The sequence below is a fragment of the Neovison vison genome, chromosome 7, assembly GCF_020171115.1.
Source record: "Neovison vison isolate M4711 chromosome 7, ASM_NN_V1, whole genome shotgun sequence".
NCBI lineage: Eukaryota > Metazoa > Chordata > Mammalia > Carnivora > Mustelidae > Neogale > Neogale vison.
Window position 1 is genome coordinate 150,442,071 of NC_058097.1, and position 27,491 is coordinate 150,469,561.

The 27,491-nt window shown below is 57.4% G+C and overlaps 1 protein-coding gene across 4 annotated transcripts in view; it reads left to right on the top strand.

The window, feature by feature from the left end:
• Nucleotides 1-16,061, top strand: part of ARAP1 (ArfGAP with RhoGAP domain, ankyrin repeat and PH domain 1) — a 61,740-nt gene extending 45,679 nt beyond the window's left edge. For 2 of the 4 annotated variants that reach the window (XM_044258600.1, XM_044258601.1), the window contains exons 16-35: nt 408-542; nt 2,393-2,528; nt 2,811-2,913; nt 3,731-3,926; nt 4,198-4,249; nt 4,369-4,532; nt 4,680-4,892; nt 5,207-5,312; nt 5,769-5,916; nt 6,009-6,095; nt 6,183-6,251; nt 6,575-6,692; nt 8,278-8,391; nt 8,639-8,784; nt 9,251-9,283; nt 12,808-12,890; nt 13,556-13,606; nt 13,757-13,820; nt 14,975-15,124; nt 15,430-16,061. In XM_044258600.1, the coding sequence (XP_044114535.1) occupies nt 408-542; nt 2,393-2,528; nt 2,811-2,913; nt 3,731-3,926; nt 4,198-4,249; nt 4,369-4,532; nt 4,680-4,892; nt 5,207-5,312; nt 5,769-5,916; nt 6,009-6,095; nt 6,183-6,251; nt 6,575-6,692; nt 8,278-8,391; nt 8,639-8,784; nt 9,251-9,283; nt 12,808-12,890; nt 13,556-13,606; nt 13,757-13,820; nt 14,975-15,124; nt 15,430-15,447 (2,186 nt within the window). In that variant the 3' untranslated portion in view covers nt 15,448-16,061. Of the gene's footprint in view, nt 1-407; nt 543-2,392; nt 2,529-2,810; nt 2,914-3,730; nt 3,927-4,197; nt 4,250-4,368; nt 4,533-4,679; nt 4,893-5,206; nt 5,313-5,768; nt 5,917-6,008; nt 6,096-6,182; nt 6,252-6,574; nt 6,693-8,277; nt 8,392-8,638; nt 8,785-9,250; nt 9,284-12,807; nt 12,891-13,555; nt 13,607-13,756; nt 13,821-14,974; nt 15,125-15,429 lie in introns of those variants that run through there. The other 2 variants (XM_044258602.1, XM_044258603.1) reach the window with 2 other exon arrangements.
• Nucleotides 16,062-27,491: the final 11,430 nt, after the last annotated feature.

The following is a 27,491-nucleotide window of genomic DNA, read 5'->3' on the forward strand; positions in this document are numbered from 1 at the left end:
TGGGACTGCTGAGAGGAGGGCTGGAGCCAGGCTGCTTCCCTAGGCTTTGCACTGTGTGGGACAAACCTCCTTCTGGGGATTGTTAGTGAGTTTGCCTAAGACCCCTCATTCTAGTGTGCTTACTCTGTGCCTCAGCAGAGAGAACGGGGTGGGCTAGGTTGGGGAGTCAGGAGGGCTTCCTGGCAGGGGAGGTACTGGAGCTGGGCTGTGGAATTTGCACAAGTGGGGAGAGGTGGAGGATGACTTGGGCAGAGCCCAGGATGTGGCAATGAGAGCCTGAGAGTGACAGGGGCTGGTGACTTGAATGTAAGCTTGGATGCTCAACCCAGGTGGGGGTGAGGGGGGGTACCTGGGATGGCGAGCATGAGCAGCCATTCCTACCCCTACCTTCAAAACCTTTCCTAAAGAGGTACCTCGGCTGGATTCAGTGAAGCCCCTGGAAAAGCACTACTCAGTTGTCTTGCCAACTGTGAGCCACAGTGGCTTTCTCTACAAGACCGCTTCAGCCGGCAAGTTGCTGCAGGACCGCCGTGCCCGGGAAGGTGGGTGCCAGGCCAGACCCCATTGCTGCCAGGGCATTCTGGCATGGTGGCAGGGCCAGAGCAGCCAGGGCAGGCTGGGCTGGTGGGCCCATGAAGGTACCAAGTGTACTCTGGCAGAGTCACCCTAAGAGGGCTTCTGAGATGTCGTCTCTGGGACACAGTAGATGCTTCCTAAGCGAGCCAGTAGGGGTAGGAGCAGGGCCTGGCACTGCAGAGCAAGTCACTGCTAGAGTTCCTTTAGGCTAAAAAAGCCATTATTGAGCAACTGCAGGGTGCTGGGCAGCTGGCATTTGGAGCCAGACAGAGCTAAGCATAGAGCCCATCCCTTTATCATCTCTGCCTTCCATTTGCTCCCCCACTCAGTGCGACCTTCAGTCCTTCCTACATCCTGCAAGGACCTGCACTGTCAGCCCTCCCACCCCATGACCTGTGACCCCTCCCCCCTCACTTACTGTGCTGCAGCATTACCAGCCTCTTTGCTCTTTCTCAGCCGCATATATTCACTTCCGCCAGGGCCTCTGCATTTGCTCTGCCCCCGCCTAATGGGCTTTTCCGCAGAATATCTGCGTGACCAGTCCCTCGCTTCAGTCTGGTCTCTGTTTAAATGTTACTCCTTAGAGACTCCATCCATGACCATTTTATCCAAAATAGCATGCCCTATTTACCCTTCTTTTACCCTAATTTCACAGCACTTAGCTAACATTAATTTGTCTGTTTATAGATGTGTCTGGTGTTTCTCTGTGCACCATTGGAATATTAGCTTCCTTTGCCCGCACTGTAGCCCCAGCACCGAGAACAGCTCCTAGTGTGGTGGGCACTTGGCAGACATTGCAGGACGAAGGGTAACGGAGGCAGGGTTGGTGCTCCTCGAGGGGCCCAGCCTGGGGGGATGGCTCTGGGACACCCTGCTGTCAGAGGACAGAGGCCATATCCTTGCAGACAGGACAAGAGACAGTGTCTGCTTTGAGAAGATTGTTGAGATCATCGCTCTCTGTATCCCTCAGCGCCCCTCTGTGAAGCTTACTAGCACCCAAAGAGATTTTGTTGGCGCTCTGTGCTGTTCACCACCTCACTGCCCCCCAGGCACTGCCTCTAGTCTACCTCCCTTTACCTGATAATGTCGTTTATGTAAGCCTGAGTCATCCTTTTTGCCCTGGGTGCCAGGAAGCTCTGAGACAATGTGAAGCTCAAAGCTGTGAACTCTATGAGCTTGCATGGCTTTGACATTGTGTTCTTTCTCCTGCCTTTCCTGGTCCAGATTCCCATTTCTTTTCCTTTCTGGGCTCTTGTCAGTTTCTTCAGAACCATTATAGGAGGAGACAGAGTGTAGAGCAACGTGTACCACTGGCAGGGGAGGGTGAGAGCCATGGAAGCTTCCTACGGCATACGGGCTGGACTTGAGGGATGGAAGGTGTGGGTGGAGGGAACAAGGTGAACAAAAGTGGGGAGGTGGGGTGCCCAGGAGTAGTCAGAGAGATGACTGGAGAGGTAAGTGGGGGCAGACCCAGCAGGGCTTTGAATGCCAGCCTAAGCGGTATAGGATAAGGAGAGGAGGGCATGGAAAGGTGTTGGGCAGAGGAAGGATGGAGTCTGGATTTACCTCGCTTTTGAATCTTAGCAGAAGTGAGGCTAGAACCCAGTGAAGAAGTTACTGCAGTAGTCCAGGGGAGAGGTGTGAGCTGGGCTGGGGTGGCAGGCTACAGGGAGGAGGATGGAACTGGGGGAAGCTTGTGAGTTAGAATGAAGAGAACATGGGTCAGGTGGGAGTGGGGGCCCAGGGAGGATACAGAGGTGGTTTTCAGGGGAAGGAGGGAGGCTCCCTCATGGCTCCCTGCCCACCTTCTCTCTAGAGTTCAGCCGACGCTGGTGTGTCCTTAGCGATGGGGTCTTGAGCTACTATGAGAATGAGCGGGCAGTGACCCCCAACGGTGAGATTCGGGCCAGCGAGATTGTGTGCCTGGCAGTACCCCCTCCTGACACCCACGGGTGAGCACCCCTGGGGCAGAATCACAGAATCACAGTTACTGCCATAAGGTCCAACACCCATCCCCCCATGATTGAGGAAATAGAAATGGGCCGAGAGAGGGCCAGAACCTTCCCAGGGTCATGCAGCAGCAACCTGGGACTAGAGCTGGGTCTCCTGAGGCCCCAGTCTAGGGCTTTCCCACCACTTCTTTGGGGGCCAAGGAAGTCAGTGGGCAGGGGGTGGAGGCTGGGCATCACGGGTGGGTCTTGGCTGGGCCTGAATCCTGGCTTGTGTATCTACAGCTTTGAGCACACCTTTGAGGTGTACACAGAGGGAGAGCGGCTGTACCTGTTTGGGCTGGAGAGTGCAGAGCTGGCTCGTGAGTGGGTCAAGTGCATTGCTAAGGTGGGCCTGGGTTAGTGGGCAGGTGTGGGGAGTCTGATGGCCCAGGGTAGGACTTCCTGGCTGTTTCCATGTACCCCAGCTCCCCTATCTCATGAATGCAGGGAGCAGACATAAGGCAGGCTTCTTGGGCCAAGGGCCTGACAATCTATAGTCACCTAGCGGAGAGAGCGGTCAGGAGACCTGTGGAAGAAGGGCTTGTGGGCCTTGCACTCTGTAGGTGCTCAGTACATGTTTAATAATCAATAACAGAGCCATCTTAGAATGGACGGTACTGACTCCAGAAGGAGTGAGCTCCTTGTTCTGGAGGAAGGAGGCAGGAGGCTGCTCACCCCTGGGGACCAGAGCCAGGTGCCCCATGGGGTCCCTCTGTGCTGTGAGGGCCTGTGACTCTTACTTACTTGTTCCTTGATCAGTCTTCTGTGACCCTTCCGATGGTCAGCCCTCTGAGCCCTGGGGACCCAGCTGAACCAGTCTTGGTCCTGGCCCTTCAGTGGTTCCTTTGCTGGTGGGAGAGACAGATGGGGCCCAGACAGTGACAATACTGTAATCAGAGCTGCAGCAGGGGAGAGGAGGGCATCCCTGAAGGTGTTTGGGAACGTTGTCTGGGGAGGACACATCGGAGTGGGTACAAAGTGGGGTCTGATACCCGAGGTCCTGAACAGTGGTGCGTTCTGCCCTGGGGAAGAGAGAGGAGGCAGCTGGGTGGGAAATGGGTACGTGCCCACAAGCCAGAGAGCTGGGGGGTCCCAGACATGCGGTGCCATGAGCTGATGCAGCCTCCTCGGCTACCTCCCCTTTCTCCTGGCCTCCCTACCAGGCATTCATACCTCTCCCGGCTGAAGATCTGCTGGCCCGGGATTTTGAACGGCTTGGGCGCCTACCCTACAAAGCTGGCCTGAGCCTACAGCGGGCCCAGGAGGGCTGGTTCTCCCTCACTGGCTCTGAGCTCCGAGCTGTCTTCCCAGAGGGGCCCTGTGAGGAGCCGCTACAACTTCGGAAACTGCAGGAGCTTTGTGCGTGGACCCAGCCCTGGGCCCCTAAATTCCAGGGCACCCTATCCTGGGCCCCCAGGCCCCCAGCCCCTTCCTGGTAGTCCGAACTCTACCCTGGCCTGGCCAGAAGGAGCCAGCCTGCCCTCCTATGTCTTCTCCTGCCCTTGGGGTATATCTCAGCAACTCTGTGTATTGGGGGATGGGTCCCAGGGATGTGTGTACCCAGAGAGCCTCTGGAGGGAGTTGGTTGGGGACCATGAACAGGGCCTCACCTTGACCGGTCCCTCCACAGCCGTCCAAGGGGACAGCGAGAACCAGGTGCTGGTGCTGGTGGAGCGAAGGAGGTGAGCCCTGGACTCCTGGGGCAGAGCTCCCTTTCAGAAGCCTGTGGCAGTCTGAGAGACTTGGGAGGGGTCGGGCCAGGGGTAAGCCCCCAAGTGACCGACTCTCCCTCCCCGCCCAGGACGCTGTATATCCAGGGGGAGCGACGGCTGGACTTCACAGGCTGGCTGGGGGCCATCCAGAAAGCAGCGGCCAGCTCCGGGGACACGCTGTCAGAGCAGCAGCTCGGAGACTCAGATATCCCTGTGATTGTGTACCGCTGTGTGGACTACATCACGCAGTGTGGTGAGCCCTGCCCCCTTGGCACAGGCCCCGCCCCACCCAGGGAGACTCCCTCCCATCTGCCCCCTGTAGGCCAAGTCCCACCTTCCCAGGATGCCTCTGACAGCAGCTGTGAGGCTCCGCCTCTGGCTCAGTCCCACCCCTCTCCAGGCCTGACGTCGGAGGGCATCTACCGCAAGTGTGGGCAGACGTCAAAGACCCAGCGGCTGCTGGAGAGCCTGCGGCAGGACGCTAGGTCTGTGCGCCTCAAGGAGGGGGAGCAGCACGTGGATGATGTATCCTCAGCACTCAAGCGCTTCCTGCGAGACCTGCCTGATGGGCTCTTCACTCGCGCCCAGCGCCTGGCCTGGCTGGACACTTCAGGTGGGCCCCGCAGGCCTCGTCCAGCCTAAGACTCGGGCTGGTGCTGCTGGCTTGGCCCCTGCTGTCCCAGGATTCCCTCCCTTCCACTCACCATCCATGGGTTTGGACACGTGGACGAGGCATGCCCCAGGGGACAAGCTCCAGTTCCCCTCCCTTCCTTTGCTTCTCCTTTCATTGTTACTCTAAACAGAACCAGGAAATGTTGTCCCCAAGGATTAGAGGCAGAACAGCCAGAGGGGTGGGACAGGGGAGATGGCTAGGTGGGGTGGGGGGGGATGGGGACTTCTTGACCTGATCTCTCTCTCCCCACCCAGAGATTGAGGATGAGGAGGAGAAGATCTCTAGGTACCGAGAGCTCTTGGCACGCCTGCCTCCAGTCAACCGTGCCACAGTGAAGGCCCTTATCAGCCACCTGTACTGGTGAGGAATGTTACTATTATATGGCTACGGGGGGATGGGGTGGAAAAGATTCTTCTCCCAACCTGGCCGACTGCTCTCTCCTCAGAACCCAGTAGGTCTGGGAACTGAATGTTGACTTTTGATGTGCCCTGATCTTGGACACTTTGTCTCCCAACTTCCTGCACAGGACGGTGGGATGGGGGGAGGATCTGCAGGGTAGAGGAATAGAGGAGGTTTCACCTAGGACCCAGGGGACCTTGGCCAGGTATCCCAGCTTCCCAGCTCTGTTCCTCCCCAGGACCCAAGACATGGCCAGGAAGACCGTATCCATTTCCCTAACTAGCATTGCACTCTGACCAGGACCTTCCCTGGCCTGACTCCAGGAGCTGGTCATGGACCTGCTTGGAACTGGAAGGGGGAAGTGGGGAAGTTCTGGGCTGGACTTCTCACTCAAGCCTTCTGTCTTACTCTGTCCAGCGTCCAGTGCTTCTCAGACACAAACCAGATGAACACACACAACTTGGCTATTGTATTTGGGCCCACGCTCTTCCAGACTGACGGGCAGGACTACAAGGCTGGCCGAGTGGTAGAAGACCTCATAGGCCACTATGTGGTGGTGTTCAGTGTGCGTCTCCGGCTAGCGGGCAATGGAGGGTGGGGACGAGCCTCTCGGGTAGCAGCGGTCATCTGTCTCTGTGTGTCTCCCCCCACCCCCAGGTAGATGAGGAGGAACTGAGGAAGCAGCGGGAGGAGATCACAGCCATCGTGAAGATGCGTGTGGCTGGCACTGCCAGTGGGACCCAGGTGAAAGATAGGGCCTGGGGGTGGGGGCTCGGGACAGCTGCCTGCACCCACTGCCCAGACCTCTAGCCGAGCCCTGTCTCCTCACAGCATGCGGGTGACTTCATCTGCACAGTGTACCTGGAGGAGAAGAAGGCAGACACAGAACAGCATGTCAAGGTGGGGGCTTGGGACCTAGCCACCAAGGGTTCCAAAGAGTCAGGCTGGACCAGGCATAGCCTCAGGAGACCAGGGGACTAGAGCCTCCATCCCAAGGGGGAGCCCTAGTTTGGAACCTGTATGTGGCTGGTGCCTGAGCCTGTCTCACTGCCTCGTCCCCACCCAGCTCCACAGGCCCACTCAGAGACACTCCCCCAGCATGCCAGGACTCCAGAGGACCGGAGGGCTGGGCTCAGCCCCTGGATCACACAACAAAGTTGTGGCAAAGCAGGGGCAGGGGCAGGGGCAGGGTGGGCTGACCTCTCTCTCCTCGGCCACCGCAGATCCCAGCATCCATGACGGCTGAGGAGCTCACCCTGGAGATCCTGGACCGCAGGAACGTGGGCATCAGGGAGAGAGACTACTGGACCTGCTTCGAGGTCAATGAGAGGGAGGAGGCAGGTGGGTGGCCCCCAGGATTGGCACGGAGTGTGGCATGGCCCGTACCTGTCTGGGCGGCGGCCCCAGTCTGTCTTCCCCTGCCCCGCAGTGTGGCAACAGTGGTGGTCAGGGGGGTTTTGGATGATGGGTATTGCTGTCACACTGTCCTCTCAGTGACGGAGGTGATAGTGTGCTGGCAGGGATTGAGGGGATGGCTGTGATGTGGCTGATAGGAAGGACCATGAAGGAGGTAGGTGGCGTCAGCTATGACCATGCTTTCTTGGTGTCAGAGTGATGTTGCTTGCAAGGGTGGGGATGCTGAATTTGATAATGGCATTGGTGATGAAGGGAGTAGGAGGTGGTGATGAGTGCAGGAGGGTTGGGGCAGGGTCGGATGTGGTGGTATTCCTGAGGCTGCTGGAGATGGCGGTGTGAGGGAGCCATGGTGGTGAAAGGGGTGATAAGGGCATTTTAGGGTGAAGGGTGGTTTGTTTTTAAACATTTCATTTATTTATTTGACGAAGAGACGGCAAGAGAGGGAATAGAAGCAGGGGGAGTGGGGGAGGGAGAAGCAGGCTTCCTGGTGAGCTGGGAGCCTGATGCAGGGCTCAATCCCAGGACCCTGGGATCACGACCTGAGCCGAAGGCAGAAGCTTAAGGTCTGAGCCACCCAGGTGCCCCAAAGGGTGGTGGATGAGGGTGTATCTGTTCATCTGTTTTCCTGTGATTTGTTGAGTGCCACCCACCAGGCTGGGGGCCAGACACAGTCCCTCGCCTCACAGGGGTTAGTGTGGTCTGGAATGGACAGCAATGCCATGATCACCGTGACAACCGTACAACTGAGGGACCTAGCCACAGCACCGCTGGAGCTCACAACAGGCTCTCTGGCTTTAAGTCCCTGTGCTAGGAGGTGAAGAAGAGTAGGAGTTACATGCTAAAGGGGGAGAAAAGTGCCTCCTGGCAGTGGGAATGGCACAGGCAAAGGCCCTGTGGTAGCCATGGACGTTACCCTTTCGAGGAGCTTGAGGTGACAGTGAAGGGCTTGTGTCACAAGGTGGGGTGGGGGATAGACACAGAAGCAGTCACTGGGCCTGACCACAATGCAAGGCCACTGAAGGGTTCGCGATGGGAGTTTGGAGAGGTTGTTCCTTATTGTTGGGTAGGGAAATGTTGTTCCTTGTTGTTGGGTAAGGAGAGGTGGGGGTGGGGAAGGAGACACATGCTAGGGACCACATGGAAGGCCCCGGTATTAGTCCAAGGACAAATGGTTATGTGGGCCACTGTGTCAATAGTGATGGACAGAAGCAAAGAGATACAACATATGGAGGGAAGATGGGGAGGCTTTGTTTCTGGCTTGAGCGGTTTGGAGGGTGGTGTTTTCCTTGATGGGGACACACAGGAAAGATCGCTGGCTTGGATTTGGATGTGTGGGTTGGGTCGGCTTTGGTCACAGCCAGATGTGTGGAGCCTCAAGCTTGGGTGTGGCGGTGCTGGTAGGTGTTGGGCGTGGACGGAGCCTGTGGCCATGTAGGTGGTACGTGTGTGCACCAGGCCTCAGAGCTGTGAGGCCGGTTACGCAGTAACAGCGGGTGTGCCCTCCCCACAGAGCGCCCCCTGCACTTTGCGGAGAAGGTGCTGCCCATCTTGCATGGACTGGGCACAGACAGCTACCTGGTGGTGAAGAAGCACCAGTCCATGGAAGCCATGCTGCTCTACCTGGGTAGGTGGTGGTGCCTCTGGGGGACCAGTGCCCGTAGCGCTGGGCAGACAAGGGGCTCCCCTTCATCTGGAGCCTGGATGGGAGCTGGTGGTGCTGGGCAGAGCTGCTCAGGCAGAGGGTGGCCCGTGGGCTCATTGTCAGCTGGGGTAGGCTGGAGTGGCTTCCTTCATCCTGGGACCCTCCCCTGGGTGTCTATGTCCATGGTTGGGGGTCAGGGCAGCCCATGGCCACTCCAGTTTTCCCCCAGCCAGCCACGTGGGTGACACCAAGCACGGCATGATGAAATTCCGTGAGGACCGGAGCCTCCTGGGCCTGGGCCTGCCCTCGGGGGGCTTCCACGATCGGTACTTCATCCTCAACAGCAGCTGCCTCCGGCTCTACAAAGAGATCCGGGTAAGTGGCCCCAGTGGGTCTGGCCGTGCAGCAAGCACTGGCACCCAGGTGTGCTCACACACCCGTTCACAAACATCTGCTGGTGTCTGCCAGCGGGAGCATCCCCATCGCAGGACCCTAGGACGGCTAGTGGCGGGGGAGAGCCAGAGACTCTTGGGTCCAGTCTTCTGTGTCCTGTGGCACCTGGATGCCATCCCATCAGGCTCCTGCCATCTCGCCTGCACCTGGGCCTTGTCACGGCACCCACAAGGATGTGCCCTATGGTGACAGCCCCCACTTGTGGCCTCTGCAGTCCTCGCCACTTCACAGGCTGTCCCTCCTCCATGCCCTCCTCCCAGACCTTGACACCCTGCCCCCAACATCTTCTGTACGTCCCTGCCACAGCCCACCACGCACCACTACACACACTGTCCTGGCTCAGGGGCTGGACCTCCTTCTTCCATAACACTGATCCTCTATCAAACAGAGCCAGAGGCCGTGGAGCGGGGCCCCTGAGACCGTGAGTAGCTATGAGCCAGCTGCCAGCTTCCTTACACTGCCTGGGGGCCAAGTGAGCCTGGGGGGAGCCTAGGGACCTAGCCAGAGCTCTTGGCCATTTCCAGGCATGGTTCCCCAACCCCCTACCAGTCAGCACTGGCTCCCACCCTGACTCCTGCCCTTCACCTCCAACCCTGCCCCAGAGTCCTTTCCCCAAGGTAGAATGCCCATCAGTGTGATGCTTTACAGTTCTCTAGAGGACGCTGTGTGGGATCTGTGGGGCCAGTAATGGGGGCCCCTAGGTTTGAATTAGAGCTCCGACCCTTATCTCCCACCATCCCTGGAGTCCTCCTCTTTACAACCCTGGAGAGAGTTTCAAGGCTGTCAGAATGTCCGTGCTACTGCCCTGATTCTTAAGTGCTGGGGTGGGACTCCACAGGCTTGTGGTATAATCCTGCCTTGGTAGGAGCCCCTGCTCATCCTCCCTGGCTGCTGGCCAGCCCTTACGTGCACACTCTGTGGGAGAGGAGAGTGTATCCATCCCTCGGGACTCCCCTGTCTGTAGGGGATAGTTCCACCTGGGAGAAGTCCCTTACTCAAGTTCAGCTGAAAACCTGCCTTCCGTGATGACCCTGTGGGTCCCAGCTATGCCTCAGGAGCCACAGAGCATAGCTGTTCCACAGGGGTGGGCAGCAGAAATGTGTTTCCAAGCCCAGGGTTCTAGCCTGAGCTCCTACCGCTGCCCTAGCAGTGACTCCAGCGCTTCCTGCCCCTCGCCTCTTCTGAGGACACTGGACAGGCCTAGCTGCCATGGAGGGAGCAAAGCAGGCAGACTGGGACCCTCACCTTCCTCTCTCTGCACGCTCCACCTCTATTAATGAATCTGGGCTCCTACAGACCCTTGTGGGGAATGCTTCCTCTCCTCTCCTTTGCCTCCCTCTATGATTACTTATTTCTGGGTCTGTTCACTCCTCCACTCAGTCTCCCTTGGTTCCGGTATATTATTTCCCTGACCCCCTCTTTATATGAGCCCCTTGGAGCAGAACAAGACCATCATTGTGGGCAGAGGGGAAGGAGGGTGGCTGAGGCACCTGGAAAAGCAGCTGCTGATCCCTTAGCGCGGAGGGGGAAAGGCAGGAGAACTAGAAAAAGGAAAAAGTGGTAATGTTTATTGAGTGAGGTTTGGTGCCCAGCCCTCCCCGTACCTAATCTCACTGTTGTTCTGCAAGGAGGAATATTGTCCCCATTTCACAGGGGAGAAAACAGGCTTCAAGTGACTTGCCTAAGGCAATCTCTAGATAGTAGCCTGGGATTCAGACTGAGATTTGTTAGCATCAGAGTTCAGTTCTTTGGTCCTTGAAGTAAAGGAATCAAGGCCTCAGTAGCTGGGCTGATCAGGGCTGGGCCAAGTGGTGCTCGCCCAATGGCAGCCAGCCCCTGGGCCCTGACAGGAATCCCAGGAGGGTGTGGTTTGGCTACCTAGGTGTTGGTAATTCTGGTATTTGCTGGTTTATGGAACAACAGACAGAATATTTGAAATTGGGACAACACCCGACAATTCAGGATATGCAAACACCCAAGCCTCGGCCCAGGCATCTTCTGTTGTTAAAGACCTGGAGGCATTTGGGGAAGAGTCACATTCTAGAAAAATCTTGGTTTCTGCAGAGCTCTTTGAGCATCAAGGGGCGAACTGTATTCTCTTCTAGTGACCTCATACCTCAGAGATGCTGGAAACATGAGCTGTTTGATTGGAAACCAAGCCCCACATTGAATGATGTCCCCCTCTCCCTCCCTGTCTCAGCCACACTCCTGTCACTCGTGCCATACATACACCGCACAGACAAGATCCTGAGGAAGTAGAGTCTGAGGACAGTTTTTTCGAATCCTCAGGGAGCCACAGCCTGGTTTGAATTCCTTGATTCCCACAGTTCTCCCCACACCCTGACTGGAACCATCCCTGTTCCTGCGTCACACCCACGAGCCTGTTCCTTACCCTGTCAACTCCCTCTATCCCTTGTTTCTGGTTCTCTTTGCCTGGCACCCACAGCTCAACTTCTTCCAGGCCCTCAGCCTGCTTTCCATTCTCTCAGCCTGCTGCCTTCCATACTGCAACCTAGTTTTCCACACATCCTTTCCCCTGTCCTGCCTGGAGCCTGCTGTTTTCCCTGCCCGCAGACCCGTTTCTTTCACAACCTCTGTCTTAAGTCTTTTCATCCCCGTGACCTGGCTTCTTCCAACCTGCCGTCTGATGGCTTCAATGCTCTGGGCCTGACTTCTTCCCTGCCTTCCTTCTTTTTCCCTGCCTGTGTGGAGGTTTTCTTCCTTGTGTCTACCCACACCGTGTTTGCCCAATGTCCGCAGCCTGATTTCCCATCCTGCTGCTCCATGTTCTCCTGCCTGCAGCCCAGTTTGCTCAAGGCTGTCTTGGGCACATGGCCCTTGTGTGTAGGAGACTTAGGGTTCCCCCATCAGGGCCTTGGTTCTCAGGGAGGATCAGGGTGAAAGCAGGGCAGTAGGGCCTAGTAAGTCCTCCTAAGCTATATCCCCTGAGACAGCACCCAGGTCTCTGCTCATCCTTTATGCAGCCTCACAGGGTCTGCCAGTCCCCAGCCATCCTCTGGTCCCCTCTTTTTGTTCCTGCAGAGGAGCCATGCCTGGGGGTGGCCGGGAGCAATGGTGGGAGCAGGGTGGAGGTGGCTCAGTCTTTGACCCCCAGTTTTGGTTGTAAGTGAGTCCCCCTCCCTACCATCCACCCTGGTGCCTGGCTGGTGCCTAGGGTGCCTGGTGGGGCAGGGCTTCAAGCAGGTGGCCCCCGAAGCAAGAGGAAGGCTCATTAGCTTGACCCCAAATCCGCCTCTTCCTTGGGGGTCACTGTACCCGTACCTCTGCCTCAGAGCCAGCCTGCTCCTTCCAAGCCCAGACCCATATGCAGAGGGGGGCCAGAGGCGAACTTGTCCGTGAGCCACTGACCCTCCCCAGTACATCGGTCTCTTGCTTCCTGACCTAGACCACTGGAAAGTTCTTCCTTTGGTCTACCAGACAGCTGTCCTGCTTCAGCGTGAGTCCTTAGCCTTCCCCTGGTGGAACCAAAGAGCCAGTAGCTACTGACCCCACAAGTCTTCTGTTCACACGGTCAACCCTGGAGCCTCCGTGGGGTGGAGAGGGGTGAGGAATAAGCCAGCCAAGGCTCTCAGGTCCTACACGCTCATTCAGTTTGGTGCCGGAGGATGACGTGTAGGCTTCTCCCTCCACAGTCTGGTTCAGCGACGGTGCTGCGAGTCAGTTCTGGGGATCACTGCTCTGTGTCCTGCTGGAACAGCCACCTCAGGGACTGAGGGTTGACTGTCTGATGCTGCTGCGGGGAGAGAGGCCTGGGGGGCTGAGTTGGGCTGGATGGTGAACTGGAAGGGCTTTGTCTGGAAAGCTTCCTGGTGGAGGTTCCCTGTGCTGGGATGCAAAGGGGGCTGGGGGAAGGGAGCGGGGAGGTCACAGCAGTTCCTGCCCCAGCAGACTTGAGTGCCCTCCCACTGCCTTCCCCCACCCCAGAGTCACCGGCCTGAGAAGGAGTGGCCTGTCAGGAGTCTCAAAGTCTACCTGGGAGTGAAGAAGAAACTGCGGCCACCCACCTGGTGAGCTGGGGCTGGGGCTTGTGAGAGCTCAGGACTCATGGTCAGGGGTGCAGCACAGCAGAGGCTTTGAACTTGACAGGGGTTAGTACTGTAGTTTTGAGGGGGTGGTGCAGCAGCAGCATCACCTGGAAATGCAAACAGCCCAGACCTGCTGAGTCATGGGTCCTGGGGGTGGGGCCACCAGTCCTTGGTAACAAGACAGTCTGGGGACTCTGATTCTTGTCTTGTTTGCATACCACTGGCCTGGATTGAAATCCTCACTGACTACCTCTGGGACCTTTCGGGGCCTCACTTTGCACATCTGTAGAACGCAGAGAATGATGGTATACCTGTTTCAGAGGGTGGTATATGTTTTTGAGATGGAAAGTGATGCCTGGCCGCTATTATTGTTATGAATTGCGGTCACCTGACCTAGTTTCCTGACTTTCTCCTCTTATCTGCGGGCTGTGCCTGGTTATCTCTCAGGGACTAGGGCAGGCCTGGGGGTGGGGCGGGGGTGGGTGCAGGCAGAGAGGAAGAGGCAGTGGCCAGAATGTGCCCTGCTTGTAAGAATGCCCTGACGCCTGCCCCCGGCTCTGCCCCAGGCGTCTGGGCTCTGTCCTGGGCACCTGGGCTGGGAGGCCTCTGTGGGCGGCCACGTGACTCCATCTGGCCCTTCTCTGCAGCTGGGGCTTTACGGTGGTGCATGAGACTGAGAAGCATGAGAAGCAGCAGTGGTGAGTGAGGACCCTAGCCTCAGACCCCAGCCTGTTTACGTGTCCCCTCTTGTGGGATTCCCCCACTGTCCACTTCTGTGCCCTGCCTGGAGGCAGTGGGCCGGGGAGACAGGCGCTTGGCAGTGTCCAGATCTGTGCCCTACCCCGCAGGTACCTCTGCTGTGAGACGCAGATGGAACTCCGGGAGTGGTTTGCCACCTTCCTCTTCGTGCAGGTACCAGGTGGAGGGGATCCTGGGAGGCATCCTTCTGGGGAATGGGTCTGTTTGTTCCTTTGCTTTAGAGGCCACCAATTGCTTCAAGTAGATTTTGAGTTGCTTTGAACTCATTGGTTTGTTCATTCACTCAGTAAGCCCTTCCTAGATGCCCCTCTGGTCCATCCCCAAGCCAGGCGTGCTAGAGACCGAGGGTGCAGCCCCTTTCCTCGGCCACTCTGCAGGTACAAAGGAACAGACCTCGAAGTGACCTGTTAAATAGCCTGGTGTGGTCAGTGTGTGGAGACAGAGAAAAAAGCCCAGGGAGCCTGCTAGCTAGGGAAGCTGGCGAGTAGGTGGGGAAGGCAGCAGGGAGGGGGGCGTCATGGGAGCTGAGCCGGAGGGTGACAGAGCCTTCACCCAGCAAAGGCGGTGGGGACAGGTGGGGCGGTTTCCAGGCAGAGGAACAGCTGATGGAAAGGCATGGCCAGAGAACTACAGCTTGCATGGTAGGGCGCAAAGAGAGGCCAGGAGTGCCAGAAGCTGACACTGGAAAGGGAGGGAGTCAGGAGACAGCTCTCAGAGCCTTGAAGGCCATTCCCAGGAAGCCAAATTCAACCTCGTCAGCAGTTTGAAGTGAGAAAGTGGTTTGCCGGTTTGACTGAGAGGGCTCATTCTGGATGCGGCCTGCAGGGGAGGACAGACTGAGGGAGTCAGGTGGTCAGGTGGGAACAGGCCAGGAAGGGGTTGGATGGGGTGAGGGGAGGGGGTTGGACTCAAGCCATAGATTTTAAACGAGAGCTCAGAGTTGTCTGGGGGAAAAGGGAGACAGAACTGTACCAGGGCCCTGAGCTTCCTGGTAGTCAAGCCTAAAGGGAAAACAGGTGGATTCCATAGTCTTGGCTCCCAGTGGAAGGAGGTGCACATGTGTTTCCTTTAGAACTGATTTCTGGGTACCGTATTCTTGGAGCAGTTTGTGTACCCAGAGGTGGGAGTTATTGAGCAACATCACTGGCTGCGTTTTGCCACGGATACAGTCATATTCTCCTCTACTGCTGCTTCTCATACTGACTGGGATCAAAGCTGAGGGTAACCCCTCAGTTCAGAACTGGAGGCATTTCTGGGAAGGGTGGGTGGATCGGGAGCCGAGAGCCCTCCTCTCACCTCCTCCCCAGCACGACGGCCTGGTGTGGCCCTCGGAGCCCTCCCGTGTGTCCCGGGCAGCGCCTGAGGTCCGGTTGGGCAGCGTGTCCTTGATCCCCCTGCGTGGCAGCGAGAACGAGATGCGCCGGAGCGTGGCCGCCTTCGCTGCGGACCCCCTCTCCGTGAGTGGCTTTCTGTCCCTGTGGGCAGAGGGCTGGGGCCTGGCTGGGGTGTGCCTTCCGCCTGAGTCCCCTCTCTACTTGTCCTGATTGCCACACACCCCCCGTCCTCCTCCGCATCCTGACAGGCTCTTTCAGTTGGCGTAGTTCACAGGACCCCCCTCTTTGCATGGCCCTGGGGGACCCAGCTGACCTGAGTACTCCCAGGCTGGCATTCCCAAGTAGCTGCAGAAGCTTAAGTGGGGCCACCGGCCCTGTGAGCCCTCCCAGCATGCTTATGGAATCTGGCCTTCTGTGGCTTCCCACAGCTCCTCCGCAACGTCTGAGCACGCAAGAGCCAGCCCCTGCCTCTGGGACTCTGCTGTCACGAAGTCTTCCTGTACAGACACCCTCGTGCCCTGCGTGCCCGGTGTGAGCCAGCGGGGAGTGCACAAGGAAGCCTCACCCGCACACCCCGCATCCTGACTGCAGCGTGGGGTTCCCTGGCCAGGAAGCGGAGGGCAGCAGGGTCTGCCTGAGGAGGAACCTCTCATGGGCTCTGTCCAGGTGCTCAGCGCCCCTGGCTTGGCCTGCTCCCTAACCAGGGTCACCCACCCTGAGTTTGAGGGGTTGGAAAGATGGGATGGGCATCAGTCAGGAGATCTGGAGGACCACCATCCTTGCAGAGGCCCAAGGCTCTGGGGCCCCGCTGGAAGGGAGCCCACCTTCTTGTCCCAGACTCCAGAGCAGCAAATGGCGGCGGCAGATGCTCTAAAGGAACACTCAGCTGGGATGGGGAGAGAGCTCTTGGGTATGTTTCTCTGTAGCCTAGAGCCAGGCCTGGGGGACTTTAGGAGCTCCCTCCAGTCTAGCCTGACTGGGAGGGCCCAGGCTTCCTGGTGCCCCTTCCCCACTTTGGGGGCCTTTTGATAATATAAATATATCTGTATATTTTATCCTATATTGCCGAGGCCTGTGATTGGCTGGGGGTTTCAGGTGCTCTGGTGTAGGAGGGGCCAGGAGTTCAGGAGGCCCAAAGGTGAGTGCCTAGTGCCCTGAAGCTGAGGGGACCCGGGGCCCTGAGCTGCTTAGCCCCTCCCTCCTGCCCCAGGCAGAGCCCCAGCCCAGCTCCATGCCACCCCATTGCACGCCTGTGCAGCCGGTCTGGGAAGGCCTATCCTGACCCTGGCCAGGACAGACCCCAGCTGGAGCAAGCCCCTTTCCTGGCTGCAGTCTAGAGTCTGGGCTGGGGCCTGGGTGTAGCCTGGGAGTGACTCAGGGCAGCCCCCCACCAGCCCCTCTGAGACACAAGGTCACAGAGTCACAGGAGCTTTATTAAATTAGGAAGAAGAGCCTCAAGTGTCCCTTGGTCCCTATGCATGGCCCTCCAGAGATGGGCCCTGCCTTACCCCTGGAGGCTGCCCTCACTGGGTACTCCCTGGTTGTCTCCTCCAGGAAGACAAGGCCCTGGCAAGTTGGGGAGATAACGAGCTGTTCAGAGACCTATTTGGGACTCCCTGGGAAGGTGCCAGACACCACATTCCTGCCTCTGCTTAGAGCCTCATTACCGCCCTCTCTCCAGGGGCGCAGCAGGCAGACAGGCTGACCTCCCAACCTTAGCCTCAGCCAGTGGGGGCTGGACAAAGCGGGTGGAGATGGGTCACCTGACCTCTGATTCATATGTTCCCACTCTGGGGAAGGCCAGTGTAGGAATGGGGTGTTGGGGAGCTGAAAGCTCCTCCAGGTTCTGTGTTCCAGGCTCTTGAGGAGGGGAAGTGGATGTCAGACTGGAATAGGTCTCCTGGCCAGTTTCACAGGCTGGGGCTAAGCCCCTTGAGTCCCACTCTTATCCTCCCCTATGTGGGCTGCTCCGGGCCAGGCTGACAGAATGAAAGTCCGACCATTCGGCCTGCAGCTAGGACAAGATTGTCGTCCAAGTGCTCAGGGGCTGGAATTCTTCCCTGGATCTCACCTTGGACTGACCAGCTAGTTCTGAGGCCTAGAGAGAGTCTGGTGGGTAAGACTGGAAATGCCCCAATGCTAGGCTGCCAGCCTTGCTGCCCAGGCTCAGGGACTGGCTGCAGTGACTCAGTTGGGCCACCAGGGGGCAGCCATGGACAGCTCAACATTACTGGTCCAGGAGCAGGTTCTGGAGACCCCAGTGTGGCTGTCCTGGCCCAGGTGGTGTTCTGTTGGAGTGTGGGGTGGGACCTGGCCCTGCCTTTGACTCCAAGACTAGTGATGTTCTGGAAGGCAACACCAAGTGCTGTGGACTCCCAGAATCTAGGAGCCAGAAGGAGAGAGTAGTGCTTTTCCAAGTACCCACTGTGGGTCAGCACCTTGCTCTCTGCACTGTCTCCTCCTGGAGGAGGCTCAGAGAAAGGGAAGTGACTTGTGCAAGGTCACATAGCTTTCCTGAATCAAACGTGAGGTTCGTTTCTATAGTCACTCTTTCAGGGGGAGGGAGTCTCCCTCTTATGTATCCCTCCTGATTTAAATTCTTCTCTCTCCTCTTATAAGTGGCCCCATACGTCCCCTGGGAAAGGGGATCTGAACTGTCAGGAGTTAGTGATAACTTAAAGTGCTTTCCCTTGGGATCAGGGACAACATCCCAACAGGAGCCTCAGGTCTCAACTGTAATGAATTACGGCAGTGACAACAGCATGATGGGTGGTTTTAGGCAGGAGACTCTGCTGGTCTTGGTCAAGGGATTCCAAGAAATGGGGTCTCTTGGGACCCTGAGTGGTTTATATTCACATTTTGAGGTTGGGGTTGTGGGGGAGGGGTGGGATGTGTCAAGATCCCAGAACTAGACCTACTGAGGGGTGGGAAGCAGCTCTTGGAGAAGAGGGGGCTTTCTGGAGGAGGAGGTACCCCCAAGCTGGCCCTGGAAACTGGAAGCCTTGCCGGTATATGTGGTAGGAAGGGGTGCAAGCCAGGGTGAGGGCGGGTTGAGGTGTTTGGAGAGACAGACCCGGTGACCCAAGTCTGGGCCTGACCACAGTGAGCCCTGGGAGAGAGGCTGTGGCAAGTCAGTCTGGGTGGAGAGCATTATGGATGGAGAGGGAGGAGGGAAGAGGGAAAGGGCTGGGTGATGGGGTGGGATGTCTGTCTGTCTTACTCTTTCTCTCTGCTACCTCCTTCTTGCTCGACCCACCCACCCTGCAAAGTGTTCTGCAGCCTTGGAGGGCCTCGGGAGACCCCCAGGCTCTGCAAGAAATCCATAGGACAGGGGAGGGAAAGATGGGCCCTGTCTCCTCCTTCCCCCAGATCCAAGGGATTGGACGGAGGCCTGGAATGGAGCCTTTCTCACCGGGCCCAGTGCTCTGGTGGCTCCCCCCCCCCCCCGCCCACAACTCACTGGGAAAGAACATGGGTGTTGGACACCCGTTGGGCAGATGCCCACGCTCCCATGTATAAGCTCTGGAACATTGGCTGAGTTCCTGAGGTCTCTGATCCTCACTGTTCACGTCTACTTTGGAGGTATTAATAGTACCTACTAATGGGAGGATTAAATGAGCTAATATGTGTGAAGTAACTCGCACTATCCCTTGGTAATCCCCTTCCTGCACATGTCTAGGGAGACCTGGCATCCAGAGTCTTCTCCGGGCCTTGTATCTTTTACTTCAACAAGCCCTTCTTGAACACCTACTGTGTACAGAGCTTTATTGGACACTGAGGGGGAGCACATAAGTAAATGCCGTGGGGGGGGAGCCCTTCCAGGAGGGGTATTGATCAGGAAAAACTCCACAGAGGAGGTGAGGCTACAAAGACGAGCAGATTTCTACAGGTGGATTTAAGAGGGAAAGGTGTCTTAAGAAGATGGAACAGCATGATGCGGGGGCAAGGTGTTGTGACCCTGCAATGAACAACCCGTTGTGGGTGCGGCTTAGTGCCCTGGGAGCCTCTCCTCCATGCCTCTGGTGCTGGGGTTTTGCCCTTCTTGCCTCTTAAATGTAACCACATCCCAGTCAAATGGGCTCTTTGGGGTCTTCCCTCACCGGAAACCGTTCCTGTTTCTTTAGCTAGCTCTGTGACCAACGTGTGATCCAGGCCCTAATTGCTGGGGAATGTCTGTCTGTCGCACATATACACATAAGTACAGTTGGCATGAACCTCTCAACCTCTCCTCCAATATGACACTTCCTTCAGGAAGCTCTTCTGGATTGCTCTTCCGCACTGTGCGCACTTAAGAGTATGTGTGCCTGTGTCCAGTCACATGACCCCAGCTAGGGCCTGGCCCAGGGAGGAGCTACCAGGGCAGGGTTCCCCAGTCAGCCCGAGCTGGTCCAGTCCTGGCATGTCCCCTCTTCCACGCCACTCTCAGCTTGTGGAAATTTCCGCACTTTTTTCTCCCTGGTTCCAGCTCCTCCTGCTGTATTTATCACCCTGGAGACACAGTGGCACGGGTGCACACATGCACTCATGCCCTGTACACACGTGCCTGCACACCTCAGCCTGCACTTCCAACACGCACACACGCATACACGGCACGTGTCTGAACGCCCCCACAACAAAGCTCTCTAGGAAAATTGCCCCCACCCTGCTCCTCCTCCTCCACTCTGCCCTCCCACCACCAACCACCTCAAGACACTGAGACCAAAGAGATGGGCTGGACAGCCCTCCCACCACTTGTCAGCCTGGGAGGCACAGCCCACTCCCTGACGGTAGCATCCTCCTCCCCCTCCCACCCGGCTTCCCCACCACCCGCTTTTCCCTCCGTCTGTTTCTGTAGCTCCTCAGTCCTTCCCTCTCTGCCACTTCTCTGCTCCTGTCTCTCTCCCCCTGCGCCTCGGTCATTCTGAGTCCTCTTAGCATTCTTTCGACCCCCTGAGGTAGAAACTGTGTTTCCTCCCTGCCCTCCCTCCTGGGGGCCTTAGGTTGGGGACCTCATGGGGGCTTATGGGGACAGAAGGACAGGCCTAGGGGACCCAAGGGCCTGAGCCTCCAGATCCTGTCAACGTCAGCCCCTCCTCCTGTGTGCCTGGCACCATGGAGACCAGCGTCATGGTAACACAGCTTGGGTGGGCACAGCCTTCCTCCTTCTAGGGGCCCCCCATGGCCTTCTAGGAGCTGCCAAGCAGCTCTGAGGAGATGGGCCTTGTGCTGGCGCCCACCCCCAGCTCATACCAGCCCAGGATACCCCCACCCTGAAGCACTGCAGCTTCCAAGCTTCCAATTCGTGCAGTCACGAATCCCCAGTTGGGGGGGAGGGTGGATTCTCTCGCAAACATGAGCTCCAGAGCTGAGGGCCTCGGGGGTCTTTCATTAAGGGCTCATTTACTAATTGAGGACCAGAGAGGGCAGGGGCTTGCTTAGAGGAACACAGCAAGTCTGGCTCCTGACTCTCAGAATCAGTTCTCTCCTCTGGGTTCCCACTTTCCACCTGGGTCAGTGGTCACTGGGGCACAGACATCATTCCAATCTGGGAGGCCTCCAGCCAGTCCTTAGTGTTGGCAATGACAGTGATGCAGATGGTAATACTGATAAGCCACAGTGAAGCCCCCCACCACCACCAGGGCTAAGGCTTTGCTTGTCTTTTCTCATTTGATCCTTACAACAAACCCACCCCATGAGGAAGATATTCTCATTTTATAGGTGAAGAAACCAAGGCACGGACTTGGCAGTGTCAGGTGACTAGTAAGTGGCGTGGCTGAGAAGGAACACAGGTCCCTCCCAGAAGGTGCAGGTGAGCAAAGCCTCAGGCCCGGTGCCCCCCCTCCCAGCAAGCACTCTTTTTCTGAGTCAGTGACAGACCATGTTTTCTGTTCTGTCTTTCCTTCTGGAGAGAGTTCAAGGAGAGGATCTGGGGTTTAGTCTAAGTTTGGCCATAAGGTTTCTAGAAGCCACAGGGTTATTTTTCTAAGAAGGTGGAGAGGGAATGGAGCCTTTCTACTGTGGTTAGCCGTAGGGAGGACATCCCTCACAGTCCAGCAATGCAAGCTCACACCTCCCAGGTCCAGGTGGAGTCCTGTCCAAGCCCAGGCGGGCACTGTGTGATGGAGGGAGGAGACCCTGCTTCCCGGGCGCCAGCCTCAGCTTGTCTACCGACCTTGCCTCCCTCCTAGCTTATGTAATCATTCAAATATAGCAGCTGCCTTTATCCCACTGAGTCACACCCCCTCCCGCCCCCGCTCAGGTGCGGGGAGTTAAGGGGGAAGAGGTAGATTGGGGCTGAGTGGGTAGCTCAGGGCCTCCTGGAAGGAGAATTGCCTCACTGGAGGGTGGTGGAGGTGAGGAAGCTGGGGCCAGAACCCCAGGGAGGGCGAAACCTTCCCCAGAGTATGAAGCCACGGAAGCCACGTCTGTTCAGACCTATCCTGCTGAAATGCCACATTCCTGGGGATACCTCTCCGGGGTCAGGAGCTATATCCACAGCCTTCTTTCCTAGCAGTGTACCCCAGCGGAAGAGGTGAGGAGGAGGAGGTAGTGGAGTGGGGCAGTGGCCACAAGTCCCTGGTTCTAGGTCTTGGCCTGCCCTCTGTTCACTGTGTGAGCTGGGCATGTTTCTGCCCTCCTGCCTGTTTTCCCCGCTGCACCATAAGGGGCTGGATTCCACCGGCTCTGGCATCTTGTGCTGTCTGATCCATATTCCTGGAGATGACCTTGACCTTAGGCAGAAGGCCCTTCTAAGCATCTGGTCTAGCCCCATCTCAGGCTGACTTCCCTCTCTTCCTTTTTGTCCATCCCAAATCTCTCCATCCTCAGTGGGCCAGTTCAGCACCCCCACCAAATCCACAGGGCAGTGGAGACAGGAAGCATTACTGGGTTCTGGGCTGAGGGGCTGTATTTTGGCTGCCTCTCCCCTTCCTGAATTGGCCATCTGCTCCACCACTTCATTCCCCTGCCCAGCAGGAGAGGGAAGCTTACTACCCCCGTGTGAGGTCACCCCTTCTTTCATGGGACAGCTCAGACTGATCCTGGACCTGAAGCAGGCCCACACAGTGCCTCAACCCTCAGTTCTGGGTCCCCAGAGCCACCTTACCGAGGTGTTGAAGAAGCCATACCAGCTTAGAGCTATTCTGGAGCCTGGCATGGCTTTTTATTCCTTTGTCAACAAGGGCCTTGTCACCTGTGGCGTGATGGGGTCTGTGCTTCGTGTGGGAACACAGGGAAGTATGCCAGGCCCTTGGCGAGGACTTGGTGCTTCCTCAGCCATTGTCCTTGAAGCCACAGGTGGCATCCTCCTGGCTGAGTGGGAGGCAGAGAAGCACTGTGAGATGGAGCCGAGTTCCCCCACACACACACCCTTGGGCTTCAGTTGCCAAGACTCAGATGCGGGTCCATCCTGGCTCCCAGCCAGAGGGAGTCACCCAGGAGTTTTCAGGCTGAGCCTTCGTGAAATCCATGTTCTGCCAATTACCAAACTTCCCCCGGGAAGGCCAAGGGATGCTCCATGGCCTCAGTCTGCCCTTGGGAGGGTGGGTGGGGCTGTGGTTCCCACAGAGTGGGGCAATCAGCCCCCCCCCCATCCACCTACAGCCTGTTCTGAGACCTTGCTCTGGTGTGGTCCTGTGCCGAGCTCTCAAGCACTGTCTCACTTCCACACTCACCGGTGTTTGCTCCTTACTTTCCACAACATTTCTCACTCGGACCTGGTGAGGCTGCCCCAAGGCTACAGATTGGGGCTGAGATGAAGAAGACTTTGGCCTGTCCTTGGGAGAAGTGTCATCCAGTAGAAGAAATGAGGTGACCCCGAGTAGGGGGTGTGGAATGGTAAGACAGATGACAGGGAAGAGGGAGGCAGCCAAAGACTGATCAGACCAGAACCCAGTGATTCCTCCTGTCTACCCTGTCCCCTGTGGGTGAGGGCAGGGAGTGTGTGAACTGATCCAAGAAGGGTAGGCCAGGATTTGGGATGGGCAGAGAAAGCAAGAAGAGGCAGAAGTGAGCCTGGGAACCAGAGGGTACCAAGTCAAGGAGGAAAAAAGGACTGATGCATGCTTAGGGACTAGACCCTCGTCCGTGTGGAGAACGGAGAGGTCAGTCAGAGCGAACACGAGAGACTTCAAATACCAGGCTGACAAGCTTGGCCCTTATCCTGAAGGCACTGAGGAGCTATGCAAGGCTTTCAAGGAAGAGTTATATGACGAGCTAGATAGTACCAGAGGCAGGGTAGCGTGGAATAGTGGGGTTGAGGGCTCTGGAGGGGCTGGAGAAAGACCAGAGGAGGAGGAACTAAGCTGGGCCTGGAGGGATGGAAGCAGTGGACAGAAGAGAGGATTACAGAGGAAGAGGAGGGTGACAGATTTACACAGGAAGTGCAGGAGAAGAAAGGGGCAAAATGACTTTGAAGCTTCCAGACAGGAGTAGAAGTTTGCTGATGCCTTTGTTAGGGACAAAAGACACGTTGGATGTTGAATATTTGAGTGTGAGGGGTCTCTGGGATGTTCCCACAGATGTCCAAGAGGCAATCTGTACTGGAGGTTTGGAGCCCTGGGGAGAGGGCTGGCCTGCACGGGAGCACTCAGAGATGGTGCACTGGGGGAAGGCTCCAAACTCCCTGAGTCCAGGGTGGAGAAAGAGGAGAGAGGGGGCCTGGTGCTCCTGTGAGGAGCACCCATGTTGAGGGGGCAAAGACAGGATGAGGCAGCGAGAGAGACAGAGGAGGGGCCGTCTGGAAGGTGGGAGGGAAACAGCCGAGCAGGAAGGAGGCGGGAGAGGGCGCTGGGAAGAAGCCGCGTTCTTTGGCAATGAAGAGTTAGCTGGAGCCTGCAGTCCTCGCGAGGCAGTGGGCGCAGGGCGGAGGCTGGATCCCAGAGGCTGCACCCTCCCGTCGCTTGGGACAGCCACCCCCTCCCGGCTTCCTCTCACCTCCTGCCGGTTCCGCCAACTAGCCATACCCGGGGTCTGCCGACTGGCGGCACAACGACGGCCCGAGCCTGTGAGCGCGGCACGCCCGGATCAGCACCCGGGAGAGCGGCCGGGGCCTGCGGCGGGGCGGGGCTTCGCCGTGAGCGCTCCGGGCCTAGGGTTCCTGTGGGGCCGCCTCCCAGGCCGCAGGCCGCCAGAGGAGCTGAGAGCAGGCCGGAAACCTCGGGCCCTCTCCCCTTTCAGAGGCCTCCCCCCATTCCGGCACGCAGCCCCTGCCCCAGCATTTGAGGCCGTTACTCTCACAGCCCCATCAGCTCAACCTCTTAGGGGGACGGGAGGGAAGGAAGAAGGTTCTCCCCTGGGAACTTGGCAGACATTTCCAAAGCCTCACAGTTCTTTGAGCTTGGAAATTGTGACCTCTCCTTTCAGATGAGAAAACTCAATAGAAGTTCAGAGAGGTTAAATAAGTTGCCCAGGGCACGTGGCAGAGCAGGGATCTGAACTTCCACCTGCCTACCTCTAACCCAGGAGTACCCCAGGACACAGGAGTTCTGGCTCTTGCGCTTCGTTTCTGCAGACTCCTTCTGGGGCAGCTGCGGAGTCTGGTGTGGCAATGGGATAGGGGGAGACCTTCCCTCCTCCCTGACTTGCTTGAGTATATTCCCAGGAAATTTCTGAAGATGAGGCCTCCACTGCGGTTTCCAGAGTGGGAGGGCAGAGAGGAGGCCGGGTGGTAGGTGAGGCCTCTGTGCACCTGCTTCCCCTGTGCCCGGGAGGTGCCCTGCTTTGAACCCCTTTGACTCAGCTTCTGACTGCCGGGCTCCTCGGGGCGTGAAGGGGAACTGTGAGAGGCCGAGGCTGGACATGGGCCAGGGCCTGGGCTTTTTGTGCTGAAAAATGCCTTCCCAGCTGGAAGGCATGGGGCAGCGAGGTCCCAGGTACAGGTCAGGCTGAGAAAACAGTTCGGCCAGAGCTTTCAGAGGTCTGAAATTTTACCCTCGGGGACCACAGTGGGAAGCAAAAGCTCCCTCCCATTTTCTTTCCTGACACTTGCTCAGCCATGAGAAGGCTACCTTCTGTCAGCCTGGACAGGCCTCATGCACAAGCCAGGTCATTCCTGCCCATCCCACCACTGTTGTGTGCCCTCCCCCCGCACCCATTAACAGGGGCTGGGTTTTCACTCAGTCTCATGGGCTTTGCAGCCTGGATCCTGGTGTGTGGAGCCAGGAGTATTGCCCCCACTGGTCAGAGAAGTAAGGTTACTGGTGAGTACACCCCCTTCTCCTGGGGTCCTTTAAAGACCCACCTGGTATCCTCTCTTACAGAGATGTTCACAAATCCTAGACTGAGTCTAAGGGTCCTCTTTGGGCACGACAGACACTGTGCTTCTGTCACACTACCAGTCATAACCGCCCCCCCCAACACACACACCTTGACTTGGTGCTTCTCCAAGGCAAGGAACAGTCTGAGTCCTATCTAACATTGGTCAACTTCATTAGATAGTGCTTGTGAATGAATGAAGAAGTTAGTGGAGGTGAGTTCAAGCCCCATATTGGCTGTAGAGATTACTTAAAGTCTAAAAAAAAAAAGTGCATGCTTCAGCATCAGGTCCCACAATGTTCCGACTAAGCAGAGCCACCAAAAGTGAACTCTGTGACAAGGCTCTGAGTCCAAACGCCCTTAGCAAAAGTCCCCAGAACCCCCCTGTGTACCCAGCTCCATGCTGGGGACACGCCCCAGGACTATGATGCAGACTCAGTAAGGGAGCCCAGAGGAGCTGGTTTTGCCTGGAGCGGGGGCCCTTCCATACTTGAGGAGGGCTCAGAAGTGTCCCCCGATCCTGAGGGCCTCCAGAATGGGGTAGTGCAGGGTCTGGGTCCCACTCCTCTGTCCCTCACCCCTAGCTCCCATTCTAGTTCATGCACAGTGCAAATCCTTCATCCTCCAACCTCTCTAAGCTCCTCTCTCTGCTTCTTTCTCGCTCACTGTCTCCCATCTTGACTTTTTTTTTTCTTTTCTATCTTTGTTCATCTGTATGTGTTTTCCCTATGCCTCTCTGATCTCTTTATATTTCCGTCTTGATCTCTTTGAGGCTCTGATCCTGCTCTTCTCTCCTTCACGCATTTCCTTCCTGTCTGTTTCTCTCTGTCTCTGTCTGTTCCTCTGTGTGTGAATCTTTCTTTTCCTCTCCCAGCCAGAGTCTCTCTCTACCCCTCCCTCCCTCTCTGCCTCTCTGTCTGGGCCTCTCTCTTCCTCCTCCCTCCTCCCTCCCCCTTCTGCATTATCAGACCTGCTCCAACCTCCTCCCAGAGCCAGCCTAGCGGCAGAGGCAGTGGCAGCAGGAGAGGTGGGAGCAACTGGGGCAGCAGCAGCACTGGGTCGGGGTATCAAGTCCAGGCTGAGTTGGGGACAGGCTACCGCTCTTGGTCCCCGTGCCTACCGGGCCAGGCACCCTGCCTGGCACCCCGGGCAGGGTGGACAGGGCGAGGTGCCACCTTAGTCTGGCTGGGGAGGCAGACGATGAGGAGCGATGGGGCAGGCATGCGGCCACTCCATCCTCTGCAGGAGCCAGCAGTACCCGGCAGCGCGACCGGCTGAGCCGTGAGTACTATCGAGGGGCTGGGGTTTGGGTGAGCGGCTGCAAGACGCGCCAGGGACAAGGGTCCTGGGAGTGCCTGTGAAGAGCTGGGGTTGGCGTGGAGCGGAGCCACGTGGGAGGATCGGGATCGACCCTGCTCCTGGGAGTCTGGTTGCTGGACTATAACCTGGGGGGCCTCTGCACAGGGTTGGAGGTGTCTGGCATCATCCTGGGGAGCGATGGGGCTGGGGTCCCATAGAAGGGACTGGGGGAGGGGTTAGTAATGAACCTGAATTATCCTTCCAGGGGCTGGGGGTGGGGGAAGTCTGCAGGGAGTTCCAAGGAGCTCTGGGGCGGGGACAGGGGCTGGGGGGGGGAGCCTGGGGGGGGAGGGTTCCGAGATTAAACTGATTCAGAACCCTGGAGAAGGATGAGATGTCTAGGACCACGTGTGTGTGTGTGTGTGTGTGTGAGAGAGAGAGAGAGAGAGAGAGAATGAGGGAGGGAGAAAACAAACATGAATACGAATTAGAGTGGCGCTGGCACAGAACAGGGTCTGGGGCAACTGCCTTTCATGGGATTGGGATTCACAGCCACCAGTTTAGGCAACTTTACCCCCAAAACACCCATCCTGGAGAGAGCCATGGGACTAGTTGAATGAGGCCTCGTGCCACCAGCTTCTTGGTTCTCCACATGCTGGCGGTGGGCGGGGGGGGCGCGGTTAATCGTACAGGTAGGGGGGTGGTTTTGGGGAGGTGGCCCTCCACCATCTGAGGGCTGCCAAGGTGGGTGACAAGTGACGTGTGTTCCCCAAGTCCTCAGGGGGGCAGGCCTCTGCCCACATGTGAAGGTATGGGTGTGCATACGTCTGTGAGGGACAAGGGGACACTGGGGTGCGGAGGGGCCTGTGGAGTCCTGGGTGGTGGGATGGGCAGCAAACTGTCCGGATGCATAAGCCATGCGGTGTGACCGTACGAGTTCATCTGTGCACGTGTGGAT